We start from the raw sequence: 26816 nt of genomic DNA, 5'->3' as shown, positions 1-26816 counted from the left end.
TGAATACTTAAGATTTTATATTTAACTAGAGGTCCAGTGCACGGATTCATGCACTGATGGGGTCCCTTGGCCTGGCCTGCGCCCTCTCACAATCCAGGACCCCTCAGGGAATGTCAGACTTCCAGTTTTGGCCCGAACCCCACAGGCCAGGCCAAGGGACCCCACAGGTGCATGAATCCATGCACCTGGCTTCTAGTGTGCATATAAGATCCTTGTTTAATCTCCTCCTACCCTACCTCTTCCCCTTTCCCTGTGAGATTTATCAGTCTGTTCCATGTTTCCATGCCTGTGCTTTGAGCATCTGCCCCCTGGTGGTCAGTGCGCATCATAGCTGCTGGTCCAATGGTCACTTAGGCTTTTATATATATAGATAGATAGATTAATAACCACCCCTATCCCTTAAATTGTAATATGTCAATTTACCTATTTGGAGCAACGACATGCTTTCAACTTATAAGAGCCTTCCATTGCGACAATCTCTTTATAAGATGTTAATTTCTTACTTAATTTCCCTCCACCTAATACATGGAGCAGTAAGTCTATAGCAGACATTAAACTTGAATTCCTTATAAAACCTCAGGTATGGATGTTGGGAGGGTGTATCAAGGTCCTACTACTTTAACTACTGGGAGGTTTATGAAATTCAGAGAAACCTAGAAGTAGATCATGGAGTTTGTTGCTATCAGACCAATTACTAATTTTACAGATCTATCCATTTCCCCAGCCTTCACTGTTCACATTTCATGTTTCTCCTCTCAGCCTCATCTAATTCTTAACCTGCACTCTCAGAATATTACATTTAGACAGGCCCTCTGCTAACATCCAATCCAGTCTTCCCAGTTGTACAGGTGAGAAAACTGAAGTTCAGTGAGGGCAGGGCTTAGGCTATTAGTGCTACCGACAGGAACCAGGCCTGGAGCAGGTCTGCCTCGGCTGGCCTGTAGTGTGTGGGTTCTTGACTTTGTGTGGGAAAAATTTCACACTAGTTTCCCTCTTTTATTTACTTTTAGAGTTTAAAGTGAAAGCAAGTTTATGAGTGAAGCAGTGAAACTGAGGTGGCCATTCCACAGACAGAGCGTCCTCGCTCCCTCTTTAATTTCTCTGCTGAGTATCTGACCACCTTCCCTAAAATATCGTCCTTTTCTCCAGCCCTTGACCCTGGTTTATTATTCATTTTCCTTGTATGCATCTCTCACACTAGACCGTGTGAGTTCCATGAAGGTGGGGCCTGGAATCGTTTGTTTTCCAGGGTGTCCACCAAGGTGCTGACAAAATGACAGGCGCCCCAAAACTTAGGAGATGAAGATCAATAAATAAAGAGGGCGGTGGCTGAAGCATCTCTGATAGTTCCTCCCACAGCCTCCCCAAGAGATGGACAGTGTGTGCTAAAAACCTCACCCCTCCTAAGAGAGGGCGTGCAGCCAGACCTGCGAACGGGTAGAGCAGGCGCTGTGCTAATGCAGTGTCGGCTCTGCTTTCACACTCCTCCCTCCTCCAGGCATAGCTTGAGCAATCTTGAGAAGACTTCACCCATTCAATGAGAACACATATTTTGTATGCAATTAGGATTATTAAAAACGAGTTGCGATGGCATATGATAGGTATGAAGGGCTTGAGGCAAGGTGGCTGTGCCATTTCCCATCATTGTCTCCACTGTGGTGTGGTTGCTGGGTAGCTGGTATTAAGTTTAGGGTGAGTTTTCACCCACAACAGCAACTCCTGAGCTGCTGGCCTCCTCCAGCGTCTTGAGTCTCAAACTCATCAGTTTCTGTGCTGTGGCAGAGAATGGCCCTGAGGCCCAAACCAGACCAGTCTGGACGCAGGAGTCTCTTTCCATGCCAGCTTGGATATTTTCAGGAGCAAAAAGATGTATGAGGGGGCTGGGGGCTGGAAGGAGTAAATGGGGGAAAACAAGAAGACATGTACTTTTGATAGGGGGACCTACAACTTGATAGATAGAGCACCTAAATTAATCTGAAACGTAATCATATTATTTTAAATTTTAGAACACATACATTTATGTGAATAGGGGGTTAAGTTTCTTATATGTGAATGAGAGGCCCAGTGCACGAATTTGTGCACAGGTGGGGTCCCTCCCCCTGGCTAGCCCCAATAGGCCCCAATTGGGGCCAGCAGGCTGTGGGGAGGGACTGCGGGAGGTTGGTGACCAGATGAAGGGAGGTTGACTATGGGAGTGCACTGACCACCAGGGGGCAGCTCCTTCATTGAGCATCTGCCCCCTGGTGGTCAGTGTGTGTCATAGCAAGCGGTCGACTGGTCATTCGGCCGTTCGGTCGCTTAGGCTTTTATATAGAGAGAATATATAGATTAGTCAGCTCAGAGAGCCATAGCAAAATATCATAAATTTGTGTGGCTTAAACAACAGAAATGTATTTTTTCAGTTCTGAAGGCTGGAATTTTGGGTCAGGGTACCAGCATAACATCGTCCCATACACCAGAATGTGGTGGATTGATTATCAGTCAGGACACATGCCCAGGTTGCAGATTCAATACCCAGTCCAGTGAGTGCGGGAAACAATGTTTCTCTCTCGCATCAATGTTTCTCTCTCCCTTCTATGAGATAAATGAAAATGAATGATAAATAATGTTCTATAAGTATGGTTTTAACAGGAAAGACATTAATGATCTATGAAGTGAAAAACTCATTATAACATGTATATACATCATGACCCCATTTAAAAAATATTTATTGATTTCAGAGGAGGGGAGAGGGAGAGATAGATAGAAACATCAATGATAAGAAAGAATTACTGATCAGCTGCCTCCTGCACCGCCCCCCCCCCCCCCCCCCGCCCGCCCCACACTGAGTATCGAGCCTGAAACCTGACCAGGAATCAAATCATGACCTTCTGGTTCATAGATCAATGCTCAACCACTGAGCCCTACCAGCTGGACCCCATTTTTATCAATACCAGGCACATGAGGTACATTGGCAAGATCTCACTCCTAGACGAGAGTGCCAGAGGTCAGAGGCAGTGCCCAGTGACCTGTTTTGTGGGAGCTGGAAGGCACTTGCGGGGGCAGCAGTTTCCCAATCTCCGGGTCACAGCTGTGCCAGAGTGTCCTAGAATTCAGTTGTGGCTGAGGGGGCAGCTCCTCCCACTGGCCAGGGAGTCTTTCCTGGGGGCCCAGCCTAATACCCACTCCTCCAGCTTTCCGATGATTTCCCAAGCACCAATTCCCTGTGCTAAATTCTTTCCTGCCTAAAATAGCGAAGATCTGAAAACATTTTGGATCCTCTACTTTCAACGAAAACAATGCTGCACAGGGTCAGGTCTGAAAGTGGGTGAGGTGTTGCAGAAGGCTGCCTTCTTTGAGTCTCAGCTTCCTCTTCTGTAGAACAGAGACCAAAGATTATTATCTGTTCATAGTTTCTGAAGACTGTGGCAGCTGTGTTTCCCGAAGATGGCCACAACATTTCCCATCCCTCCTGTGGCCTTGCCACTTTCTACCATGTCCTCTCTCTTGAAGCAGGGCTGACCTCTGACGCCCTGGTAGCTAGTACACTGGTCACCCACAGAATTCCAAGGCCAACGCTGAAAAGATGCGGGTCTGCAGCCCTGCCCACTCCACCAGGGTTTCCAGCCCTGCCCATGCCACTTGGGGCTCTGGCTGGCACAGGCCCTCGCCCTCCCTGCTTGCTTTCCCTCCATCGGCCGAGCCACCCCAGCGCCTTGCTGCACACCATGGCCCGCCTGCTGGTGCTGCTGGGCCCAGCAGGCAGGTAAGCACCCGGGTTGGGTCTTGTGCCTTCTGGCTCCTGGGCGCCACCCCCTGTGCCCTGCTGTGGCTGCTCTGACTGAGGCCAGACGCCTGGCTGCTGTGCTGTGCGCGGCCTGCGGGGACTGTGGCAGCCACCAGGCAAGCCTCCCCACACCATCCCCAACTCGGGCATCCTGATCCCGGGTCCACTTGCGCCAAAGGAGAGCTTTTCCCATGCAACTGCCTGAGACCGAGCACCTCCAAGGTCCCCAGACCCCAAATTTCTGCCAGCCAAGGCAGTTGGCCAGCTGGCCCTGCCCCCAATCGGGGTGTTGGGGGCTGATTGGGGCCTGGGCTGGCCGGGGGTGGGGTGGGCGGGGTGGAGGACTATGGGGACCTGGATCAGGCTGGTTGGCTGCCTCAGTGCGTGTTATAGCCACTGGTCATTCTGGTCATTCCTCTGTAATGGTCGCTGGGCTTTTATATGTAGACGAGAGGCCCGGTGCACAAATTTGTGCAAGGGTGGGGTCCCTCAGGTGGCCTGTGGGAATCAGGCCTCAGCTCGTGCCCCCAGCCTCACAGCCCCGCAGCCCCACCTGGCACCCTGCCTTGGCCTGGTGCTGCCCCCTCACCTGCTCCACCATCCCACCTGTGGGGTGATCGGCAGAGCGATTGGGCCCCTGCTTGCACTGCCTTGGCTTGTTTCCACCCGCTCAACTGCTCCACCATCATGCTGCAGTCCTGCTCTCATAGGGGCCCCATTGGGGCCGGCAGCACCTCTACTGCCACCCGCTGCCAGCGCTGCATCGCTGGCACCCGCCATGTTCTGCGCCGCCCCCTGGTGGTCAGCGCATGTCATAGAGAGCGGTCGAACTCCCAGTCTCCCAGTCGAACTCTGTCTGAAGGGACAATTTGCATATTAGGCTTATTATATAGGATAGGAGGTTAAGTTTTTCTTAAAGTTTCCTTTTCAAGGTCTGTGCAAAGCAATTGAGGAGGTGACTCAGCTGTGAATCCAGAAAGCAGAACCAATAAGCATGGTCAGGCCGACCCATCAGGAGTCAAAACATCATCTCATCAACATCATCTCATCGTCAGCTAATTTCAATAGCTGACGTCTGTGGACCCTCAGGCCTGCATGTAGCTGCATTCCTCACCCCAGCCCCTTCCCCTTTATAATCCTGTCCCTTGAATCTTGCTGGAAGGCAGGATCTGATGCTTGTAAGTGCCCTGTCTTCTTGGTTGGCTAGCCTTATCAATAAACGCCTAATATGATTCAACCCTGCCTTCATTATTGGGCACAGCGACAGGCAGCCCGAGCCCAACTGTAGTTTCCTGGTAACATAATAAAGATTAAACAAGAAGTACGTAGTTTTTAAAGTGAGTTTTGGTTTCAGTTCTGTTGGTAGGGCAAAAATAGAGTTTTCTTGGAAGCAAATCTTAATCTCCAGAGAGGAAATATTTTGAATATAAGCCAGTGGATAATTGGGGAGGAAGGAAAAGTAAAAACATACAAAACACCAGTTTGTTTCTATCAGAGCTTCCCTAGAAGTAATAAGGGGCATTATGAAGCAGAAAGGACTCAATGAATTTGGTACTTGCCAGAAACCCAAAGTCCTTATGTCATCTGCTAGATCCTGGTTTCTCAGGTGCCTAATCCCTTTTAAAAATATATTGTACTGCTAATTCTTCCCTTTTGCCCTCCTCTTCAATCACCTCCTCCTCCTCGATCTTGGAAAATTCATAACACACTGTTAAAACAACCCTATGCAGAGAAAAGATTTTGGAGAGAATCACTCCCTAAACTACAAGAGTGCTAGTCATTTTTTTAAATCCTCACTCAAGGAGTGTGGATATTTTTCCATTGAGTCTAGAGAGAGTGGAGGGAGTGGGGAGAGGAAGGAATAGGGGCGGGGGGAAGGGAGAGAGAAAAACACATCAGATTGGTTGCCTCCCACAGGTGCCCCACCAGGAGTGGGGATCAGACCTGCAACCCAGGTACATGCCCTTGACCGGGAATTGAACCCGTGACCGTCTGGTGCACAGGCTGATGCTTCTAACCATTGAGCCATGCCAGCCAGGGCTCTAATCTGTTTTGAAGTGTTAGCTGAAAAAAGCAGTGTTGCCTTTTCTCCATTCTGCCTCTGTTCCCTAGAGGGTAGCCCTTAACTCAGCTAGAGGGCGAACTCTCAAAGGTCTGATTATGTGCTGCCGTGGGACTGAAATTTGAGTGAGGCCCAGGCCCAGTGAAAGCCTGGCAGCCCCAAGTGGCGGCCAGGAACCATCAGCCTTGGCATCTCTGGGGAGATCTTAGGAAATCAGTCTCAGGCCTCACTCCAGACCCATTAAATTTGCATTTGAAAAAGATCCCCAAGGGATATGCCTGCACTTTAAAGTTTGCTCACAAAAAGATAGAAACAGGTAATTCCAGTACAAAATGGCAAAGGAAGTGAATCTGAATTATTCCTCCCACGGGTACTGAGCAGCCTGAGCTGTTCAGTTAGCTCTCCAGCTCTGTTATCACTGCTTGCTGAACTGATCCTTCCTACCTCTGAATTGGCTACCAAGGGCAGGTTATAAAGACGAGATTCGGTGCAGTTAAAAGCACCTTGAAATCAATCACTTGGAAATTTAGTCCTGCTCATGTACACATAGCTGCCTACCTGTGACGAGGCATCACTGTTACAAGGGGAAAAGATTTCTAGTCGCACCTCATGTGGAAACTGGTGCTTACAGTTTTTTCAACAATAGACTTGGCTTTGCACAGAAAACAGCGAGAACCTGGAAATAAAGCAGCCAGGCATTGAAGTGGGGCCCCGTTGGCACCTTTCAGTAACCTTATGCTAAGAGGTGTGAAGATCTGATGGCTGGATTTCAGAAACAGTGTTAGTAATGAAGGCTTGAACTGGAGACAAAAAACGTCTGTGGGCGTACTGAGAGTCTTACTTTCAAATTTTATTTATAAGTGAGAAATACATAAACACATGTACTTTAACCTAAAGTGATCAACATGTTCCATTCTGCACCAAATGTTTAATCCCTCGTCCTCTCTCTCTAGGGTGAGGTAGCCAAAGGACACAACAGTATAGCATTCTTCTTTGGCTTCTAAAAGGGAAACTCTGGTGTGACCTCAACTTTCACACCAAACATAAGTAATAAAAAAAGATAAATGCTAGGTGTACATGAAGAAACGTGAATATAGGTTAATCAGGTCATTTCATGCCATAAAAGCCACTAACGCTGCTGGTATATGCATGGCTCTGCATTTATTTCTAAGAGCCTCATTCATACATAGCCAGAAACACACGGGTCTCTGAGCGTTTGCTTGAAAAGTAATTATACAGCAGGAAGAAATTAATAATGTTTAATTACGTTGATGCAAAGTTCATCGGCATTTCAGAATATTGTTTCAAGATGTCAGATAGTTTTTGAGCCTCTAAATTTGCTGATGTGGACTTGTTATTGTCCCCAGTCAACACGATGCAAAGTCGCTCTCTGTCCTTCAGCTAAAAGTAGGAAAAGTCTGTCACTCTATGAGAGGCCTCTGGTCCCTCTGGAGAGAAAAACTAACCTCTGTAAAAAGAAAGCCCAACCCACCCTGAGTCCATCGTCCACGGAGTCCAATTTGGCTGCAGGAAAGGACGATCCCCCTCCAAACCATGTACAGGAACAGGAAAGGGGTCCAGGGGTCCGACTCCCAGCCAGATGTTCCAGCGGCAAGGTAGCCAGGTGTTCCCAGTGACAGGGTAGCCAGGTGTTTCTAGGGCTTACAGCTGGACGGTGGCGGCGAGTCCCCCGTCAAGGCTGGCGGGCGCCGCCTACAGGTCGGAGTCGCAGGGCAGGGAGCTTTGGCAGGGCCGGGTGCTGCGCGAGGAGGCGCCCTGGGAGCCGGCCCCCGCCTCCCCGTCGAGCACGTCCACGGGGTTGGTGTAGGTCTTGGGCGGCGGCCGCGGCATGGGGAAGCCCACCCTGGGCTTGGCGGCGGCGGGGCCGGCCTCGGCGGGCCGCGGCCGGTGCTGGCCGTCGCTGTAGTACTTGATGGCGGGCGTGAGCGCGGGCTGGGGCCAGTCGACGTACACGGTGCTGATGCTGGGATGGCGCGGGCTGGTGCGGGCCGCCTTGCGGCGGCGGCGACAGCACTCCTCGCACCAGGGCGCGAAGCTGAGCGCCAGCGAGAGGCCGCCCAGCAGCAGCAGGCAGCTGCCCAGGTAGCCCAGCACCAGGCTGTAGCTGACCTCCACCGTGACCGGGCTGGCGGGCGCGGGCAGCACGGCGCGGTCCTGCAGGAAGTGGTTGTACCAGGACACCGGGATGAGGCTGAGGAGGCCCGCGGCGAAGAGCGCCACGCCCGAGGCGCCGGCCAGCACGTAGTGGGGCTCGTCCGCCCAGCAGCGCACCCCGAGCGACGCCAGCAGCAGCCCCAGGGCGGTGACGGCCAGCGAGGTGACCATCAGGCCCCGCGCCACCAGCACCGGCTCGGCCTGGAAGTAGCCCAGCTGGTCCTCCTGGCCGCACTCGCGCTCGCGGCTGCTCTGCTCGCGGCACATGTCCCACAGGCCCTGGTACAGCACCACGTCCCTCGGCTGGTCCAGGAAGCCCTTCACCAGGCGCCAGCCGGGCGCCAGCGTGCCGGTCAGGGTCAGCAGCAGCCCGCAGGGCGCCAGCACCATGCCCAGCGTCATCACCGCCGGCGTCCGCATCTCCGGGCGTCGGGCCGCGCTCCCGCGGGCCGCTCACCTGCTGCCTTCCTTCTCCCCCGACGCCTCCTCCACCGACGCTTTCTCCCCCGACGCCTCCTCGGCCCCGCGGCCCCGCGATCTCAGGCCCCGACGGCCCCGGAAGCGCGGGGCTCCGGCCCCGAGGTCGGCACCGGCGCCCCGCTGTCTCCGGCCCGGTCGGCGCGCTGGCTGCGGGACGGTGCTCACTCCCGCGCGCCCCCAGATCCCTCCTGGCGCTCCGGCCGCTCCGCCCTGCCGACCGGCCACCGGCCGCAATCGAAACCACTCTCGGGCGGGTGTGACCGAAACCGCGGCCCGAGGTGCGGGCGTCCAGAAGCGGCCGCCGGGGCCCAGCCGGTCCGGGTGGGAGGGGCGAGCAGGAAGCGGCGCGGCCCCGGAGGGCTCGGGGTTCGGGGGGCGCCAACACCTGGCTCCGCGGCCGGGCTGCTCCGGGACCGAGCAAAGGTCGCCCCGCCTCCGGCTCCTCCGGAGGCTCCGCGGGCCGTGGGCGGGGAAGGAGAGAGGCGGTGCCCTGGGACAGCGGAGTCGGCTCAGTGGCTGCGCCGCTTTTATGCTTCTCGTCTAATCTCGGCTGGCGAAGTGTTTCTCCGGTCCTGGCCCTGGCCCGGGGTGTGTCCTCCCCTCCCTCCTCTCCCGGCGCGCACGGTCCTCCCTGAAGTTTCACGCTGTGGTCTTGCAGCCACGCCCAGCCCAATGCGCGGTGCCTCCGTTCTCCTCAGCCTGGTTGCTGGGGGCACGCGTGCACCAGGATCCTGAGGCGTGTCCCGGAAGATTGCACTGGATCATTCTGTTCAATTAACCGGTTTACTGTGCTTGCTAAAGGCTCAGTCGGTGTGGCTCAGTGGTTGAGCGCTGACCTATGAACCAGGAGGTCACGGTTTCATTCCCAGTCTGGGCACATGCCAGGTTGCGGGCTCAATACCCAGTAGGAGTCATGCAGGAGGCAGCCAGTTGATAATTCTCTCTCATCATTGATGTTTCTATCTCTCTCTCCCTCTCCCTTCCTCTCTGAAATCAACAAAAATATATATATTTTTAAAAGGCTCCATAGTCCAGATTAAGTTTGACTCAGAATCAAAGCGAATGCTTTTCTGGAATGAGGGATTATTTTCTTTCATTTCTCAGACTCCTGAAAGATTTTGAGGCGCACACAAAAGGAGAGGGATGTTACTGGGTGTCCCGTCTACCACACTTTTCAGATCTAACTATATAGGGCCCTGTGGCCTTCCATTGTTTTTGAACCATTTTACAATTCTGTGAATTGTAGAAAACCTGTGTAGTCCTGCAACTGATTTCTGTCCATAGAAATGCAAATGAGTTTGTCAGTAGAATGTAAACTGACCAGTTTGGCATGGATTTCTAAATTTATTTTAGCATGCCTGTTTGCCTACATATATTCATTATTTACATTCTTTTTTTTGAACTGGCTGTAACATCATACCAGTTTCATTATTAATAAGAAGATAAAAATTTTGACATGCTTTCATTTTATATTGTGTCATAATTTTACATTTTTCTAAATATTCCCTTTTAGCAATATTTTCCTCATAGTCTATATTTCTCAAAATGTAAGTATACTATCTTTATAATTAGTTAAAATTAAAATGTTCTAAAAATCCAATTAAGCATTTGTTTGAAATAATTCAGAACATTTTATTGTTTAATTAATTTTTTCAATTGTAGTTTACATTCAATATTATTTTGTATTAGTTTCAGGTGTACAGCTAATTCTAACCATTTTAGGGTGGACAATAGGAATCACTACCTTTCTTGGAAAAGTTTTAATTAAAAAATTATGGTAAAATAAGGAAAGCATAGAATTTACCATCTTGGACCATTTTTAAGTGTATAGCTCATTGGCTTTAAGAAAATTCATATTATGCTACTGTTATCGGTGGAGAGCTCTCCTGTTTCCACCTGGTTGCTGGTGGGAGTGGGCTTCTTGCAATATCCAAAGAAAAAAAAATTGCTGAGACTTAGAGTTGCAGTCTAATTCTAAGAGTGAGATATTGTAGAAAGCTTTATTTCAGTGGAATTACACCCCTAAGTTTCCAAGGTCCCACTTCCCTCTATGCTGCAGTTAGGGCTGGGAGTGAGAAATAGAATAGTGGGGACTAGCTATAATGATAAGAAATATCAATCATACTCTGTTAACTGTGACTGTTTTGTTCTGATTTAAGTACATTCTGACCTGGCCTGGAGTTGTATGCCCCAGGACCTGGGAGTCAACCTCAAAATGTGGTCCGTTCTCCTTATCCAAGAACTGCCTAGCATCATGGAAAAATAACGGCCTTGTTGCCAAAACAATGGACTCCCTAGAGGTGCCCACCCTTTGCAACCTCCAGACCACATTGCTTGTAACCTGTAACCAAAATAGCCATTTTCATTCCTTTTGCCTGTTTCCCCATGTCATCTTTGTCCTTCTACTCAATATTAGCGGCTGACTTATTGGGGGTAGAGGGCATGTAGAGCAGATTTTTGTGGATGACCTGTTGCTCTCATGCTGCGGCAATATTGGAAAATGAAAATGCTTATATATGATTCAACCCTGCCTCTGCTTAGTTGGCTTACCTGCTAACAGGCAGCCTGGACCCATTCATTGTCTGGTTTCCCTGCCATAGAAGACGCGCAGTGTGCCATCAATAGGGCTAGAATTAAAGCAGTGGCCCAGAGTTTCCATTCCACCTCTGCACAGTCTAACCCAGCACCAGGCTAGCTTAGTTTGTGCATCCCACTGCAGTCCATCAGTCCATTGTGTGTGGGGTCTGCAGGGTCACATGGTTATGGAGGGAACATGGGCAGGAACAAAACTAAAGGAACCAGAGAGCCAAGAGAGAGAGCTCCTTTGTCTAAGGAATTATGTATTCCCAAATTTGGGGGGCCTGCACGGGCTCCACCCCCTCTAGCCAATCCATGGTTTCCCAGGCTAGTTTGATAGGCAACTAACTTCTCTATGTTACCCCAACTTCACATCCATCTTCTCCTTTGTCTGGTGCCTTCTCCCTCTGTAGGGAGTGGACCCATGGTTCCTTGAGGAAATAAAACTGCAGCTTCCTGGTGAAGCTGCCCAAATGACATGCCCATAATGTCTGGCCTTCCTTTTTGTTCCCTCCCTATTCTATATAATCCTATATAATGAAAGGCTAATATGCAAATAGACCCAATGGCAGAATGACAGGTCGCTATGATGTGCACTGACCACCAGGGGGCAGACAGTCAATGCAGGAGCTTCCAACTGGTGGTCAGTGTGGTTCCACAGGGGAGCACCGCTCAGCCAGAAGCCAGGTTCATGGCTGGCGAGCGTAGTGGCAGTAGTGGGAGCCTCTCTCACCTCCGTGGCAGCACTAAGGATGTCCGTGCGGGGAGCAGGCCTAAGCCATCAGTCAGACCTCCCCTGAAGTCTCCGGGACTGCAAGAGGGCGCAGGCCGGGCTGAGGAACCCTACCCAAACCGTATGCATGAATTTTGTGCACTGGGCCTCTAGTTATTAATAACAACTAATTACAGTGGCATCACTGCTACCACCACCATCCATCTCCACAACTTTTTCATCTTCCCAAACTGAAATACTAACCACTTTTCAATAACTCCCTCTTATCCCGTTTCTGTCACCACCCCTCTTATCCCCTAAGCCCATGGCCACCACCATTCTACTTCCTGTCTATGTGAATTTGAGTACTCTAGTATCTATGACTGCTTATTTCATGTAGCATAATGTCTTCAAGGTTCACCCATGTTGCAGCAGGTGTCAGAATTTCCTTCCTTTTTAAGGCTGAGTAGTATTCCATTGTAGGTATATGCCACGTTTTGTTTATCCAGTCATCCTTTGATCCATACTTTGCTTGCTTCTACCTTTTGGCTACTGCAAATAATCCTGCTATGAACATGGGTGTGTGTGTGGCGGGGGGAGGGCACATGACATTACCTTACTTGGTGCTTGACCAAAAAATGCCATACTGGTTGATTAAGATTATGTTTTTTGGGAGAGGGTGAAACTGCAATGAGATGAGGTATTAAATCTAGGCTTGATAACAACAACAAACAAAAAATAAAAAATATATATAATACAATTTAAAAAAGAAAAGCAAAGCAAATCAAGGTTTGGTCTCATGGGTTTTTAGCATACAAGTGACAGCATTTTGGGCCCATGGTTACTTTCTTTAACACAATAATTTGCACACAGATGAAGTATAATTGACATACAATATACCACACGTATTAATTTTGTTGTTTTGACATATCAGTACACCTGTGGAACTATCACCATAACCGAAATAATAAACAAACATATCCATTACCCATAAACATTTCCTTCTGCCCTTGGTGATTTCTCATCTCTCCCTGCCACTCCTATTCCCAGGCAACTACTGATCTGCGTTGTCACTACAGATTAGTTTGTACTTCCTAGAGTTTTGTATAAATGGAGTCATACAGTATAAATTGCATGTCTCCCTGACCTATCAACCCCCTTTGTTTGAACATAAGGATCTCCTGGGATGGTCACCTTGGGAAATACAGATTCCCACTGCCTGGGACTGTCCAGAGGATTCTTAGGCTTAGGGACCCATGGGACACCAAGTCAGTGTGGCCAGAAAAATTGAAATCCCCATCAGCTCTGAGAGTTGCTTTGAAAGCACTATAGTTTGTCTCTACTTTGGATCCTAAATGAGGTTGCTTAGAACAGCAGAGAGACTTCATAAAGACTTTATGGGCTCTGAATCCTCTTCGAAAAGTCATTTCCTTCACACCCAGATTCCTCTATGCAGTGAATGAAGCCCAGGTGTTATTTACCCATGAAGAGGAAGGAATCCTGTATGTTCTGCCTCCTAATCTCTCCAGCCATCCACTTCTCTTTCTCCCCCATTGCCTTTACCTAAGCCCAAACCATCCTCTCATCTTTCCCTTTAAGCTGACTCCTAACTGGTTTCCTACACCCAGGCTTTCTCTCTCCCTTCCTGTTCCCCAATAGGCCCTCGGGGCCTATGCTGTCCAGTTTAAATCACATCTTGCACCTGCATTAACCCTTTATAAGACCTTCCACAGTTCCTCCCCAGCCACACTGCCTGCCCATCACCTCCTCCCTTTCCCAGTACCATCTTCTCACCCAGAGCCCAGGAAATCCAGATTATTTTCCTCATTTTTTTTTTCAGTGTTGTCTTCCCTTTTGCCTCTAGATCCTTGCTTATGCAATCCTCTTTTCCTGGAGTCCTGCCTGCCACTTCCCAACCCCAGTGCATCCTTCAGATGATCACTTCTCCTTGTGTGTACTTCCATAGCTCCCTCTTCCATCCTAACACTTGCCACAATTCCTTGCTCCTTTGAGTCATCCAGTTTTCTAGTTAATCTGTCAATTTTTTGTGGCAGACCTCAGGGCCGTCTGTCCTGTTTTGCCCTGAAATCCATCTTCATGCCTGGCCCACAGTAGCCACTTAACAAATCAAAGATATCTCTTTCTGCCCTGTATTCATTCACGTAGCACCCACAACCTGACCAAAATAGACTGTAACATGCAGCTCAGTAAACAAGTTGGTTTGAATGTTTGTTTTCCCTCAGCATAGAAAATAATGAGATAATGGGATAGCTCCTGATTTTTAAGACAAAGTGTAAGCTGATGAGGGTAACTTTCTATGGTAATTAAAGAAAGACAAGATTGAGCTAAGAATAGCATGATTATGGCCCTGGGCTCTTTGTTCCACGGACTTCAGGACTTCCGAGTTCACTGTAAGGCTGAGTGAGAAACAAAGCGTGAATCATAGTGTGGCAGGAATGAATTATTGCTGAGATTAGTACCTGTCCGTGTAAGCTGATCCCCAGCTCTAGAATAGTTCTTTTCTGAAGAGGGGCCCTAGGGCAGGACAAGAATCTGTTTACTGTGCCCCAGGTTTCCTGATGAATGGCAGGCTCCCAGTGACTAATTCTATATTTAAATTGAAAAAAAAATTTTATTTGAGAGAGAGATTCGTTGTGCCACATATTTATGCATCCATTGGTTGTTGCTTGTATGTGCCCTGACAAGAGATCAAACTCGCAACCTTGGTGTGTTCCCAGTGACTGGTTCTAAAGGGTCTAATGCTGGGTCCCCTGTTAGCTGCAAAGGCTGCGTCTCAGATCCACTAAGTACAAAATCCCAATCTTCTGCAGTGACTTTATCTTGGAAGTCATGTTACAAATTGTGATGGACAAAGAAGGGCCCATCAGATCAGTGTGCTGTGGTGAAAAGTTCTCAGAGTCCTATACCTGCTCTTTCTATTGTTGATGTAAGAAACATCTAAACCTGTAAAGAATTTTTGTATTATTGATCTTGAGAGAGAGAGAGATAGATTTGTTGTTCCCACTTATTTATTCATTCATTTGTTGCTTCTTGTATATTCCCTTACTGGGGATTGAACCCTCTAGTCAACAATAAAAATATATTAAAATGAAACTAAAAAAATTAAACTATGATTATTCTCTATTTTTAAATGGCACTAAAACCATCTTAATTGAACTAAGCGCCTTCAACATAGCGTTAGCTTTCCTTGTTGGCATATAGCCTGACAGCTATTTTTCTAGCCTTGTATGTCTAAATACTGTAGATGATAAATATGTAACTTTTGACACCAATTGAAAGTAGCTCCCCCCGCCACCCCGCCGTTAGCTCAGCATCACATCACCCTAATTTATTTTTTACAGACAGAACGTATCACTACCAAGTATTGTCTTATTAATTATGGAATGACTTATTTGTATTCTGTTTCTCTCACTGAATTAAAATATATATATTCTTTCTGATTTCAGAGAGGGAAGGAGAGGGAGAGAGCGATAGAAACATTAATGATGAGAGAGAATCATTGATAGACTGTCTCCTGCACGCCCCCTACTGTGGATCAATCCTGCAACATGGGCATGTGCCCTGATGGGGAATCAAACCATGACCTGGTTCATAGATGGATACCTTGGCTGGCCTGGCACCACCCGCTTGCCAGCCCCACCCCCTGCCACTGCTGCCTGTCGCCTCCCTCTGCCCGGCGACTGGCAGGGCAATTGGGGGGGAGGGCCCGCTGGCACCCACCTTGGCTGGCCTGGGGCCTTTGCGTGGGGAGCAGCTCCTGTGTTGAGTGTCTGTCCGCTGGTGGTCAGTGCGTGTCATAGCAACCAGTCATTCTGCCGTTCAGTCAATTTGCATATTAGGCTTTTATTATATAGGATTTCAGTAGCATTAAGTACATTCACATTGTTGTACAACCAATCTCCAGAATTCTTTTCATCTAGCAAAACTGAAACCCTGGTTCTAATTAAACAGCTCTCCATTCTCTTGTCCTCTCAGCCCCTGGCAACCACCATCTACTTTCTGTCTCTATGAATTGGACTACACAATGCAACTTATATAAGTAAAATTATATGATAGTTGTCCTTTTGTGACTGACTTATTTCTCTTAGCATGATGTCCTCAAGATTCATCCATGTTGTAGCATGTGTCAGAATTTTCTCCCTTTTCAGGGCTGAATAATATTCTATTGAATGTGTATACCACATTTTGTTCATGTAGTTATCTGTTGATAGACACCTAGGTTGTTTCCACCTTTTGGCTATTGTGAATAATGTTGCTATGAGAGCCTTACATTGTTTTAATTTATTCTATTTAACGTCTGTGATTGGCTTTCTAAACCGAGAAAGATAAGAGAGAGAGAGAGAGAGAGAGAGAGAGAGAAAGATTGATTGTTGTTCCACTTTATTTATGCATTCATTTGTTGCTTCTTGTATATGCCCTGACCAGGAATCAAACCTACAACCTTGGAATATAGGGATGACATGCCAACCAACAACACTACCTGGCCAGGCATAGTCTTATGTGAAATGTAGAAGAGCTGAATTATATTTTGATGTAACATCAAGTCATTCACTATAATGCACTATAAATAACATGCATATATTCCAGGAAGAAAATTGGGCAATATTTTTCTATATTTTCAAGTATTTTTCATTTGTATGCATGATATGAAAATACTCTTTACATAATTATAAATAGCAAGGACAAAATATAACATATAAATCAGTCATGAGTTTCAAAATTCATGTTTGGTATTGATTTTGAACTTCAAACAAATATTTGCAAATATGTTTCAGACTGATAAACAGAATGACAATACACCTAATTTTCTCATTTTTATATTATTCTTCTTTCTGAAGGTCATTTTCTAAAATATCATGTTCATAATCATGGTGAGTGCTGTATACTTAGAAATATTAAGAATCACATTTTCTCTTTTTCATCCTGGAATTCTGAATACACTTTCCTGTGGTTGCTAAGCCGATAAGACAATTCTATGAATTCTCTAATGTTTGTACTCTTATGCTATGTGAATTCTGAATACATGGTAGAAATGTGCATTGAATCTTATAACACAGGTGGAAATAGTATACTAGTACTGCTAGTCCAAAAACTTCAATTAGAAAATTTAAATTAAATTAATGGGTATATATTAGCTTAAAGACAGGGCTATGGTGGCTTTAAAGGGACCTTTACTTAGTTCACAGAATAAGTTCACAGGGAGTTATTTTGACTGATGGATCTGTTATCAGTGGGGAGAGGTCTTTGTCCCCACCTGTTGCTCATGGGTGGACTTTTTGTGATATTCTGAGAAAAGGAGTTTTCTGAGACTCTCACCGGAGGATGAGATATTGTAGAAAGCTTTATTTCTGTGGAATTACACATCTGAGTTTCCAAGGTCCCATTTCCCTTCATTGCCCCCAAGGAAGAAATGTAGCTATGGCTTCAGCAGAGCTAGAATCAGAGCAGTGTCCAGTCCAGCATCAGGCTGGCTTAATTTGGGTTCCCATATGCAGTCATCAGTCCATGGCATATGGGGTCCACATGGCCACATGGCTATAGAGCAGCGGTTCTCAACCTGTGGGTCGCGACCCCAAACGACCCTTTCACAGGGGTCACCTAAGACCATCGGAAAAACACATATATAATTAAATATTGTTTTTGTGATTAATCACTATGCTTTAATTATGTTCAATTTGTAACAATGAAATTGGGGGTCACCACAACATGAGGAACTGTATTAAAGGGTCACGGCATTAGGAAGGTTGAGAACCACTGCTATAGAGGGAACACAGGGAAGGAGCAAAGCCAAAGGAACCAGAGAACCAAGAGAGCCATGAGCCAAGAGGGAGAGCTTCTTTGTTGAGGGGATTAGGTATTTCCAATTTTTTAAAAAAATAGATATTTTTATTGATTTCAGAGAGGAAGGGAGAGGAAGAGAGAGAGATAAAAACATCAATGATGAGAGAGAATCATTGATCAGCTATCTCCTGCATGTGTCCTGACAGGGAATTAAACCATGACCTCCTGGTTCATAGGTCGATGCTCAACTACTGAGACATACTGACCAGGCTATATTTCCAAATTTTTATGGGCTTGAAGTGGCCCTGCCTACTCAGGCCAATGGTGTCTGTTTCCTGGTTTGACTAATAGGCAAGTTCCTTCCCTATGTCACCCTAACTTCACTGTGCATGTATCTATCTCCCCTTTGTTGGATCTCGTCCCCCATGTTTTGCAGGGAATGGGCTTCTGGTTCCCTAGGAAGTGTGAAAGTGCAGCTTCCTGGTAAAGCTACCCAAACGACATGCCTATAATACCTGGCCTTCCTTTTCTTCCTTTCCTATTATTAATAACTAGCTAATTATAATGGTATCAGACTGTCTGAACTTGGGGATGAGAAAAGAGTATTAAAAATAGTATCTTCCTCCTTATTTTCAGAGCAAAACAATCCCCATTGCCTGGATTGTAGCAGGATATGTTGGTTTTCTGCCATTCATTGCTAAGAGTAGAAAACTGTACAGTTGTACTGGAAAGTTTTTGTCCTGTCTTGTTCTGTTCACACTTAAGTTTCACATCAACAAACAGAAATGAAACAACTGCCATGTGAGAAACACAAGAGTAATGTCTAGTGATTTCACAAGGCACATCATAAGGAAACATTTTTAAAAATGCAGATTATTTACCTTATGGTTGCCTTGAGATGTGTTTAGTAGCTAAAAAATGAACACCACAAAATAGAGACATTTCTAAGCATGAGCTGTTAAGAAAGACCTTTTTCTCATCCACTCAACATTCTCCACCTCCGTCTAGTATTCAAAAAGGAACCTGTTAAGCTTGCAAAACTTGTCAGTTGTTTGTGAGGTTAGATGCCATTGGTCAGGCATTTTATCAGTTTTTCAGTTTGCCTGGATCCAGAGCAGCACATAATGCTAACAGCTTCGGTCCCTGACCCTGTTGCATATCAGAGAGACCTGTACGAAACCCAACAATGGAGACACGGACAAAGCCACCGTGATGTGTCCAAACAAACAAATGTTGGGGCTGGAAAGCACCATGAGATCATGGGCTTTATTCTTCTTATTCTCCTGGTGTGAATTCAGAGATGGGGGGAGGAGAAGCGACCAAAGGTAATTAGCGGCAGCTTTGACGGGACCAGACCTGAGCATAAACCCAGCTCTGCCACCCACTGTTTGCCTTTGGAAGTGGGGTTCTCAGAACTTGAACTTTTTTTTTTCAAATGTAAAATGGAGCAGTTAGTTACTACTCAATAGGACGGCCGTAAGGATGAGTGAGGTGACCTTTATAAAATACGTAACATATAGTAGGCACTCGGAATTAGTGCTTCTTTCTTTTTAAAAAAAAATATTTTTATTGATTTCAGAGAAGAAGGAAGAGGGAGAGAGAGAGATAGAAACATCATTGATCAGCTGCCTTCTGCACACCCCTTACTGGGGATCAAGCCCACAACCCGGGCATGTGCCCTTGACCAGAATCAAACCTGGGGCCCTTCAGTCGGCATACTGACACTCTATCCATTGAGCCAAACCAGCTAGGGTGGAATTAGTGTTTCTTAATTAATATTAATACATTTGAGTGATACTGCATTTAAACCTCATTAAAATCTTTATCTAGTGTTTTTAAAATTTATAATAAAAATTGGAACCTGCATGTCTAAGAGAACAGTGGAGAGTAGTGTGTTCATATTGACAATGTGGTAGTGACTTCAAATAAAAGGCAATACATCTAGTTTTCTGTAGCTATATGACATGAATAAAGAGCCAACATACAAAGTTAGAACAAGTGTGTCCATGTCACTAACCAACGTAGAGCATGGAGCATGAACAAGAACTTGGACCCTTAGCTCTGGCTCCATTTGTGTTCAGACCTGAATTGTTCATTTTGATTTAAAAATTTTTTTTATATATTTTTAAAGGTTTGCACTTTAAAAAAAATATTTTTATTGATTTCAGAGAGGAAGGGAGAGGGAAAGAGATAGAAACTTATGATGAGAGAGAATCATCGATTGCCTGCCTCCAGCACGCCCCCTACTAGGGATCCAGCCCAAAACCCAGGCATGTGCCCCTGACCGAAGTCAAACCCAGGACCCTTCAGTCCACAGGCCAACACTTTATCCACTAAGCCAAACAAGCTACGGCCTGAGCTGTTCATTTTGTAAGTCAAGTGTTCAAAACCAGGACACTTTAAAAATTGAGTTAGTATTGCAGAAGGAGGTATTTAACAATCTTAGAAGTTGTTTCTGGCCAATTTTGATACAGAAGTCCAAAGTTAATTAAAAATACGTTTTCTCAGTCATTGGAAAGATCATTGAAAGGGAATTTCTGAAAGTAGAATGTTTTTTCTTTCTTTTTTTAAATTTGAAAGTAGAATGTTTTTTATATCATTGGACAATTTGAATATAAAAGCCAAATTGGAATAATACTTTGTTAAGAGGATACAAAGTACAGTTGGTATAACAAGAAAGACGATGGAGAATCAAGGGTGAACACACTGGAATTGGAATCTCTCTTTAAAAAACATAGAAGGGCCCAGCCAGCATGGCTCAGTGGTTGAGCGTTGACCTATGAACTAGAGTTCAGGGTTTGATTCCTGGTTAGGGCACATGCCGGGGTTACGGGCTCAATCCCCAGTGTGGGGCATGCAGGAGGCAGCCAATCAATGATTCTCTGTCATCATGGATGTTTCTGTCCTTCTCTCCCTCTCTCTCCCTCTCTAAAATCCATAAAAAATATATGTAAAATAAATAAATAAAAAAGCTCAAAGGATGGCTAGTCCATATCCTCTGCTATTATTGGACTCCAGCCACGTCATTTTCAATTTAAATATGTTTTGAACTTTTTGACAATTGATTTTATTGGAGTGCAGTTCATGAACAATTTTACTTACGATGTTCTTGACTGCTGGCTCTACTCTACATCACAGATTGAATCCATGGGAAGACGGACTCCTTTTGCCTGGAGAGAACCTGCAGATCCCACCGGGAGGAGGTTGGCTTTAGGATTCATCAGCCGCAAGACTCGTGGAAGAAGTAATGCCTGAAGATTCAGAAGTCGTGGCTATGCCACTCCTTAGTCACATCACTTATGAAAAGTTACTGATTGTAGGAGCAATAAATGGAAACGAGTGCTTATCTCTAAAAGGTTAGGAGAGGAGGAGATTTCTTGAGAGAAAGCTATAAAGCATGTGAATTTTGAACTGCATGCTAACGCAGGTGAAAATAAGAGAGGGCATTCGTAAGAAATGACATACTGGTGACATATTTGGCTACTTAAAATCATTTGGAGGAGACTTTGGAGATTTTAGCAATGCGTTTTATACTTATATATTATTAAATTGAATTATGCCCAAACCTTACATGTAGGATGATTTCTATCTTAAAAAATGAAAAGATTGGATCAGATGGACTTTGCCAAAGTTTCAATAATTTCTTTCTTTCTTTGATTCAGTGGCATGGTTGGGTGATATTTCTGCTGGTCTTGCCTGGGCTTAGTCAAGTGGCTGTGACTGGAAGTGCTGGGATCTGCTGAAATAGTTGGGGTGCCTAACACAGCATGCGCTCTCTTTCCTTAGGGTCTCTCACCCTCTAGGAGGCTGTCTGGGGAGTACCATGTGTAGATTTAGGGTTCTAACAGCAAGAGAGAGCGGCCCTAATGCATAGGCACTCTTCACTGGTCACATTGGCTAAGTCACAAGGCCAAGCCCAGAGTGAGTGTGGGAAGGGATTACCCAGGGCATGAATAAAGAGATGAGAACAAATCAGGGCCATTACTGCAACTGTCTATCAAAAGTATGTTCAGCTAGCCTGACCGGTGTGGCTCAGTGGTTGAGTGTTGTCCCATGCACCAGGAGTTCACCAGTTCGATTCTCGGTCAGGGCATGTGCCTGGGTTACAGGCTTGATTCCTAGTGTGGGACATGCAGGAGGCAGCAGATTGATGTTTCTCTTCTACCTCTCTCTCCCTCCCCTTTCCTCTCTCTGAAATCAATAAAAACACATTTAAAAAAAATAAAAGAAGTATGTTCAAGTATCTTCGAATAGAAATATCAAAATACCTCAGGAATATTTACAACCAAAGTGTAGGATTCATCTAGACTAGTGCTGTCCAATTGAGTTTATGTAACTATGCTAGTATGTAGGTATTTATATATGTAAAAGTAATTTAAAATGTTCTAGTAGCCACATTAAAAAGAGGTAAGTCCTAGCTGGCTTGGCTCAGTGGATAAAGAGTCAGCCTGCGGACTGAAGGGTACTGGGTTTGATTCCGGTCAAGGGCACATACCTTGTTTAGAGGCTCCCAGCCCTGGTCAGGGGCATGCGGGAGGCAACCAATTGATGTGTGTCTCTCACATTGGTGTTTGTCTCTCCCTCTCCCTGCCACTCTCTCTAAAAACAAACAAACAAACAAACAAAAAAACCCCACACAAAACAAAAACTATGGAAAAAAATATATACTCTGGTGAGGATTTTTAAAAAAGTGAAATTAATGTTAGTACTATATTTTATTTAACCTAATATACCAAAGTATCATTTCAACATGTAATCAATATAAAAATTATTAATGAGAGATTTTACTCTATTTTTTTTTTTTTTTACTAAGCCTTTAAAATCTAATGTGTACTTTACAGGAATCAGTTCAGACTTGTTCCATCCCAAGTGCTCAATGGCTGTTGTCTCATCGTCATTGTACCAGACAGCACAGATCTAGATGCTAACACACAGGGCACGAGGGAGAAGAGGGACTGGAGGCTGAGACTGACAGTCCGCATGCAGAGCAGGCGCCCCCTCCCAACCGTGTACACCCCGGCAGCAGAGGGAGTGGCTGGGGGAGGGAGGTTTGGTAGAAGAAATAAAATGAATGCTCAATAGCAGAAGATCTATTAGTATAATCCATCATAATTATAAATCAAAAGAAAACAAATAGTCATACTAAAAATTCTTTTCTGTTAACATTCCTCATGAATTACTTATTAAAACAAATAATAAAACAATAAACCCTTGGGGAAATAAAAGAGAGACTTCCCTCAGAGGTAAAAAATAGTTACTTAAATCAGTAGCCAACATTGTAAGTGGTGAAATAGCGGAAACATTTCCAATAAGTTCAGAACTATTTTTCAACATCACCTGGAAGGGCTAGCCAATGTAAGTAGATGCAAACCTAAATGAAAGGGTAGAAATACTGGAAGAAAGAAACAAAATAGAAAAAAAATCCATTCAGAACAGCAGCAACAACAAGTTAACTTAATAGTATTTCTGTGATGTTCCAGTGGATTAAAATCATGCAAAGGTAAGTCTAAGTTCCCTTCCATGTTGACTAGGCTTGACCATCTGACTTGAGTTGGCCAGTAAGGCACCGGCACATATGACATAAGCAGAGCTTGATAAACACTTACTCTATGGAGCCTGGCCAGGCTAGTAAGCTGGTTTCGTGGATGAAGGAAGAGGGGAAGCTTGGAAGAGAACCAAGGCACTTAGCTGATAGAGAACTAAGGCCCCTGTGTGAGTCTATCATAGATCTTCTGTCTCAGTCAGTTGAATGCAGTTGCATGGTGAGCCTGGACAAGAGTCAGCAAAAAGCCACCAATCAAACTGCAAGAAAATAATAAATAGTAAATCATTAATTCTTGAGGTGGTTTGTTATACAGCAATAATTAACTGATACAGAACACCACCATGGAATTCTAGCTTTGTAATTATTTTACAAGTCATTTAATTGCATGCCCTTATGACAAATGGATACTGGAAAGTAGGAATAATGAGTGAAATGAGAGGGTGACATTGGGGGCTTATGTGCAGAAATTTAGTTTCCATTAATACATCAAGTCATTCATTCTCTCACCAGGGCTTCACTGCGTGCTCACTGAGCCTGGAGCTGGTGACAGGAGATGAAACTGCCTCCGTTTAGAGGGAGAAGCAGAACTATCAGTAAACAGTCATGACACAGAGAGCTAACCAGTATAAGAAAGGCGTGCATGAGTGCTGCTTCAGCGGCCACAGAGTTGGGCGGGAGGGTCACAGAAGTGTCATTTGCACTGGGTCATAAACAATTAGCGAGAGTTTGGAGTCCTAGGAGGTTGGGCAAGGATATTCCGGGCAGAGACGGAGAGCAAAGGCCCAGAGAAGTTTAAGTGTAAACCTCGCCTGGGAGATGGGGAGCACCCTCCAGCCTGGCGATGGGAGGACTTGCTTTGGTTTGATTTTGGTCCTTTGAGGACCTAGTTCTGGGAACCCATTTTGGATTGTCTTCCCCCAACGAATCCTAATGGCGGCCAACTCTTCACCAGGCTTTTTGCAAAAAGTTCCACTGGGGTCTGTAAAGTTAAAATGTCACCTCTTGTAATATTTTGCTAGAGGGTTCAACATGTGCCTCCTTCCTGCTGTTCTCGCTTTAATGTGACATAAGTTTCACTGTGGATCAAATTTTTTGTTGTTGTTAATCCCCACTCGAGGATAGAGAAACATTGAAGTGAGAGAGACACATATTAGATAGAAAGAGGCCTCACAGAGAGAGTTTCATCCCAGAAAACAAGTGCTTTTTAAAGTGGTTTTCCAATAATGATGGTATATGCATTCAATGAACGGCCATATGTTATGGCAATCCAGGTGTCGTATTCTGCCTGGTATGTAAAAAGTAATCAGAATAAGAAGATTTGAGCTCCTACATAATAACATGATCCATCGAAGTCTTACAATGTGGCAATAATATTTTCAGCATTATTTTGATAAGATTCAGTTGAATCGAGTTACCTGTCTATGGTTAGGCACCAAATCAACACATCTGAGGCAGGTATAAAGCTTGTTCCCAATGCTTCCTTTCATTGAAACTTTCAAACTCCTGACAGGTCCTGACCTTGTCCTGACGACTGTGTCTTCCTGGGTTAAATCAGTTCAGACAATGAGCCATTGGATCAGAACCCACTGTGGGAGCCATGCGCTATGCCAGTGCCCCTGGGCATCAGCTGGGTGGCCACTGGGGTGGGACTGGAGTTTATCACTCAGTGCTTTTATTCCCATCACGTAAGACCACTTGAATATCCAAAGAGTGGAATTTCAGACTATAGGTATGGAGTTAAAGACTTTAACGAATTTTAGCAACGATTCTACTCTTTTAAAATGGAGATGATTTATCTTTCATCAGGAGGCAATAATGGCTATCACTTCCTGGGTGCCTACCATGTGCCAAGCGTGGTGCAAAATACTTAGCTCACACAGACTCTCTCTGTCCGTTGTAGCAGGATGCTAATCTGACTTTTCCAGTGTCCTCCAGGGATCTGGCAGAGGCTTCAAAGCTTGAGAACAGTAAGTGCCAGGCTATCTATGCAAAACCGGTCCTACCACCATCACCCCTCACCCACCCCCAGGCCATGCAAGAGAAAGTGAAAAATGCACCAGAGAGAGCTGGGCAGAGAGCCTTCCTTAGAGACAGCTCTGTGCTGTGCTGTCTGCTCCCCATTTTTCCCCTGCCCACCCCGAAAGCCCCACCTACAAGATGAACTCTACAGACACACAGAGAGGCCAACCTGATGCTTTCTCAATGCTGCGACATTATACTTTTCTATAGAATTGTTCTTCACTGCCCTTGGATGGATTTCTGAGTCCATAGCCTTGCTTGTCCCTTCCAGATATTAACCAGTCCAATATCAAAACACCAAGCACACACTTAATTTCCAGGGTGTCTGCTCCTTAGCGTTGACCTGCCTCAGGCTGGGAGGCCTGCACTGTGACTGGACCCAGGTCAACTTCCTTTCTGTCCCCCCTCCCCTACTGACTGCACTGCTTTGAGGTTCAAGGGAAGAGAGGGAGAAGAGCCCAGAGGCTGAAAAGGTTGGAACTGACTGGGACAGCGATTATCTGCCCACTTAGTTAGGGCAGAGGGCCAAATACTGACTCACCGTCTCCAAAGGTCCTTTTGTGTGGATCTTGGAGACCCCCACTGGGCACAACCAGTTATAATTCCCAGGTCTGGCCCCTCTGACTTCTTATGCATTCCCACTCCCTGTGGGTCAGGATTGCTGCCATATCCCCCTTCCTCCGCAGGGGGGTCTCTTTTTGTCTTTCAGCCACTGGCCCAGGGAAACCATCACCCCAATCTCTCTTCCCTCTGCCTTCATGGAATCTCAGCCACAGTCTCTGGCTTTCAGAACTTTTATAATCCGGGTGGCATAGCTCAGAGGTTGAGCATCTACCTATGAACTAGGAGGTCATGGTTTGATTCCCAGTCAGGGCACAGGCTGGGGTTGTGGGCTTGATCCCCAGTGTGGGGTAGGCAGGAGGCAGCTGATCAACGATTCTTTCTCATCATTGATGCTTCTATCTTTCCCTCTCTCTCTCCCTTCCTCTCTGAAATCAACAATAACAATATATATTTTTAAAGAGAACTTTATAAAACAGGCATAAGTTAGGCCCCAGTCCACGTGTTCTCTCTGAGTTTCAGGTTTTCCAATATTTTCTGGGGACTGTCTCCACTGGCCTGAAGCAGGTGAGACTTGGAAGAGGAACCTCTTTTCCTATCCCCTGGGGGAAATACACTACCAGCCTCTCGAGTGAACTTACAGTTTTTTTTTTTTATCTTTCTTTAAAGAACTTTATCTTTTAAGGGTAGTTTTAAAGACACAGCAAAATTGAGAGGGATTTCCATTAAACCTCCTGCCCCCACACATGCATAGTCTCCCCTATTATCAACATCTCTCACTAGAATGGTACAACGGAGGGACCTACATTGAACATCACTATCACCCAAGACCATGGTCAACATTAGGTTTCACTCTTGTGTTTGTACATTCTATGGGTTTGGACAAGCGTATAATGACTTGTGTCCACCATTATAACATCATACAGAATATTTTAATTGCCCTAAAAATCCTGTGTTCCACTTATTCATCCCCTCCTCTCCTAACCCCTGCTGACCATGAACTTTTTACTGTGTCCATTGTTTTTCCTTTTCTAGAATGTCATTGAGTTGGAATCATGCAGTGTGTAGCCTCTTCAGATTCACTTCTTTCATTTAGTAATATGCAGTTAAGGCTCCT

General features: G+C 45.7%; 1 protein-coding gene across 1 annotated transcript; it reads right to left on the bottom strand.

Moving 5' to 3' along the window:
- Positions 1 to 6668: 6668 nt before the first annotated feature.
- CLDN23 (claudin 23) lies at positions 6669 to 9008 on the bottom strand. The gene has a single exon (XM_070407379.1). The coding sequence runs from the start codon at positions 8421 to 8423 to the stop codon at positions 7542 to 7544; it is 882 nt and encodes a 293-aa protein (XP_070263480.1). The 5' UTR covers positions 8424 to 9008; the 3' UTR covers positions 6669 to 7541.
- Between the last annotated feature and the right edge of the window lie 17808 nt (positions 9009 to 26816).

The sequence above is a fragment of the Myotis yumanensis genome, unplaced genomic scaffold (assembly GCF_028538775.1).
Source record: "Myotis yumanensis isolate MYYU_CA2020_CCGP unplaced genomic scaffold, mMyoYum1.0.hap1 SCAF_3, whole genome shotgun sequence".
Taxonomy (NCBI): domain Eukaryota; kingdom Metazoa; phylum Chordata; class Mammalia; order Chiroptera; family Vespertilionidae; genus Myotis; species Myotis yumanensis.
The sequence above is the reverse complement of the archived record's forward strand: the minus strand, read 5'-3'. Positions and strand labels throughout refer to the sequence as shown.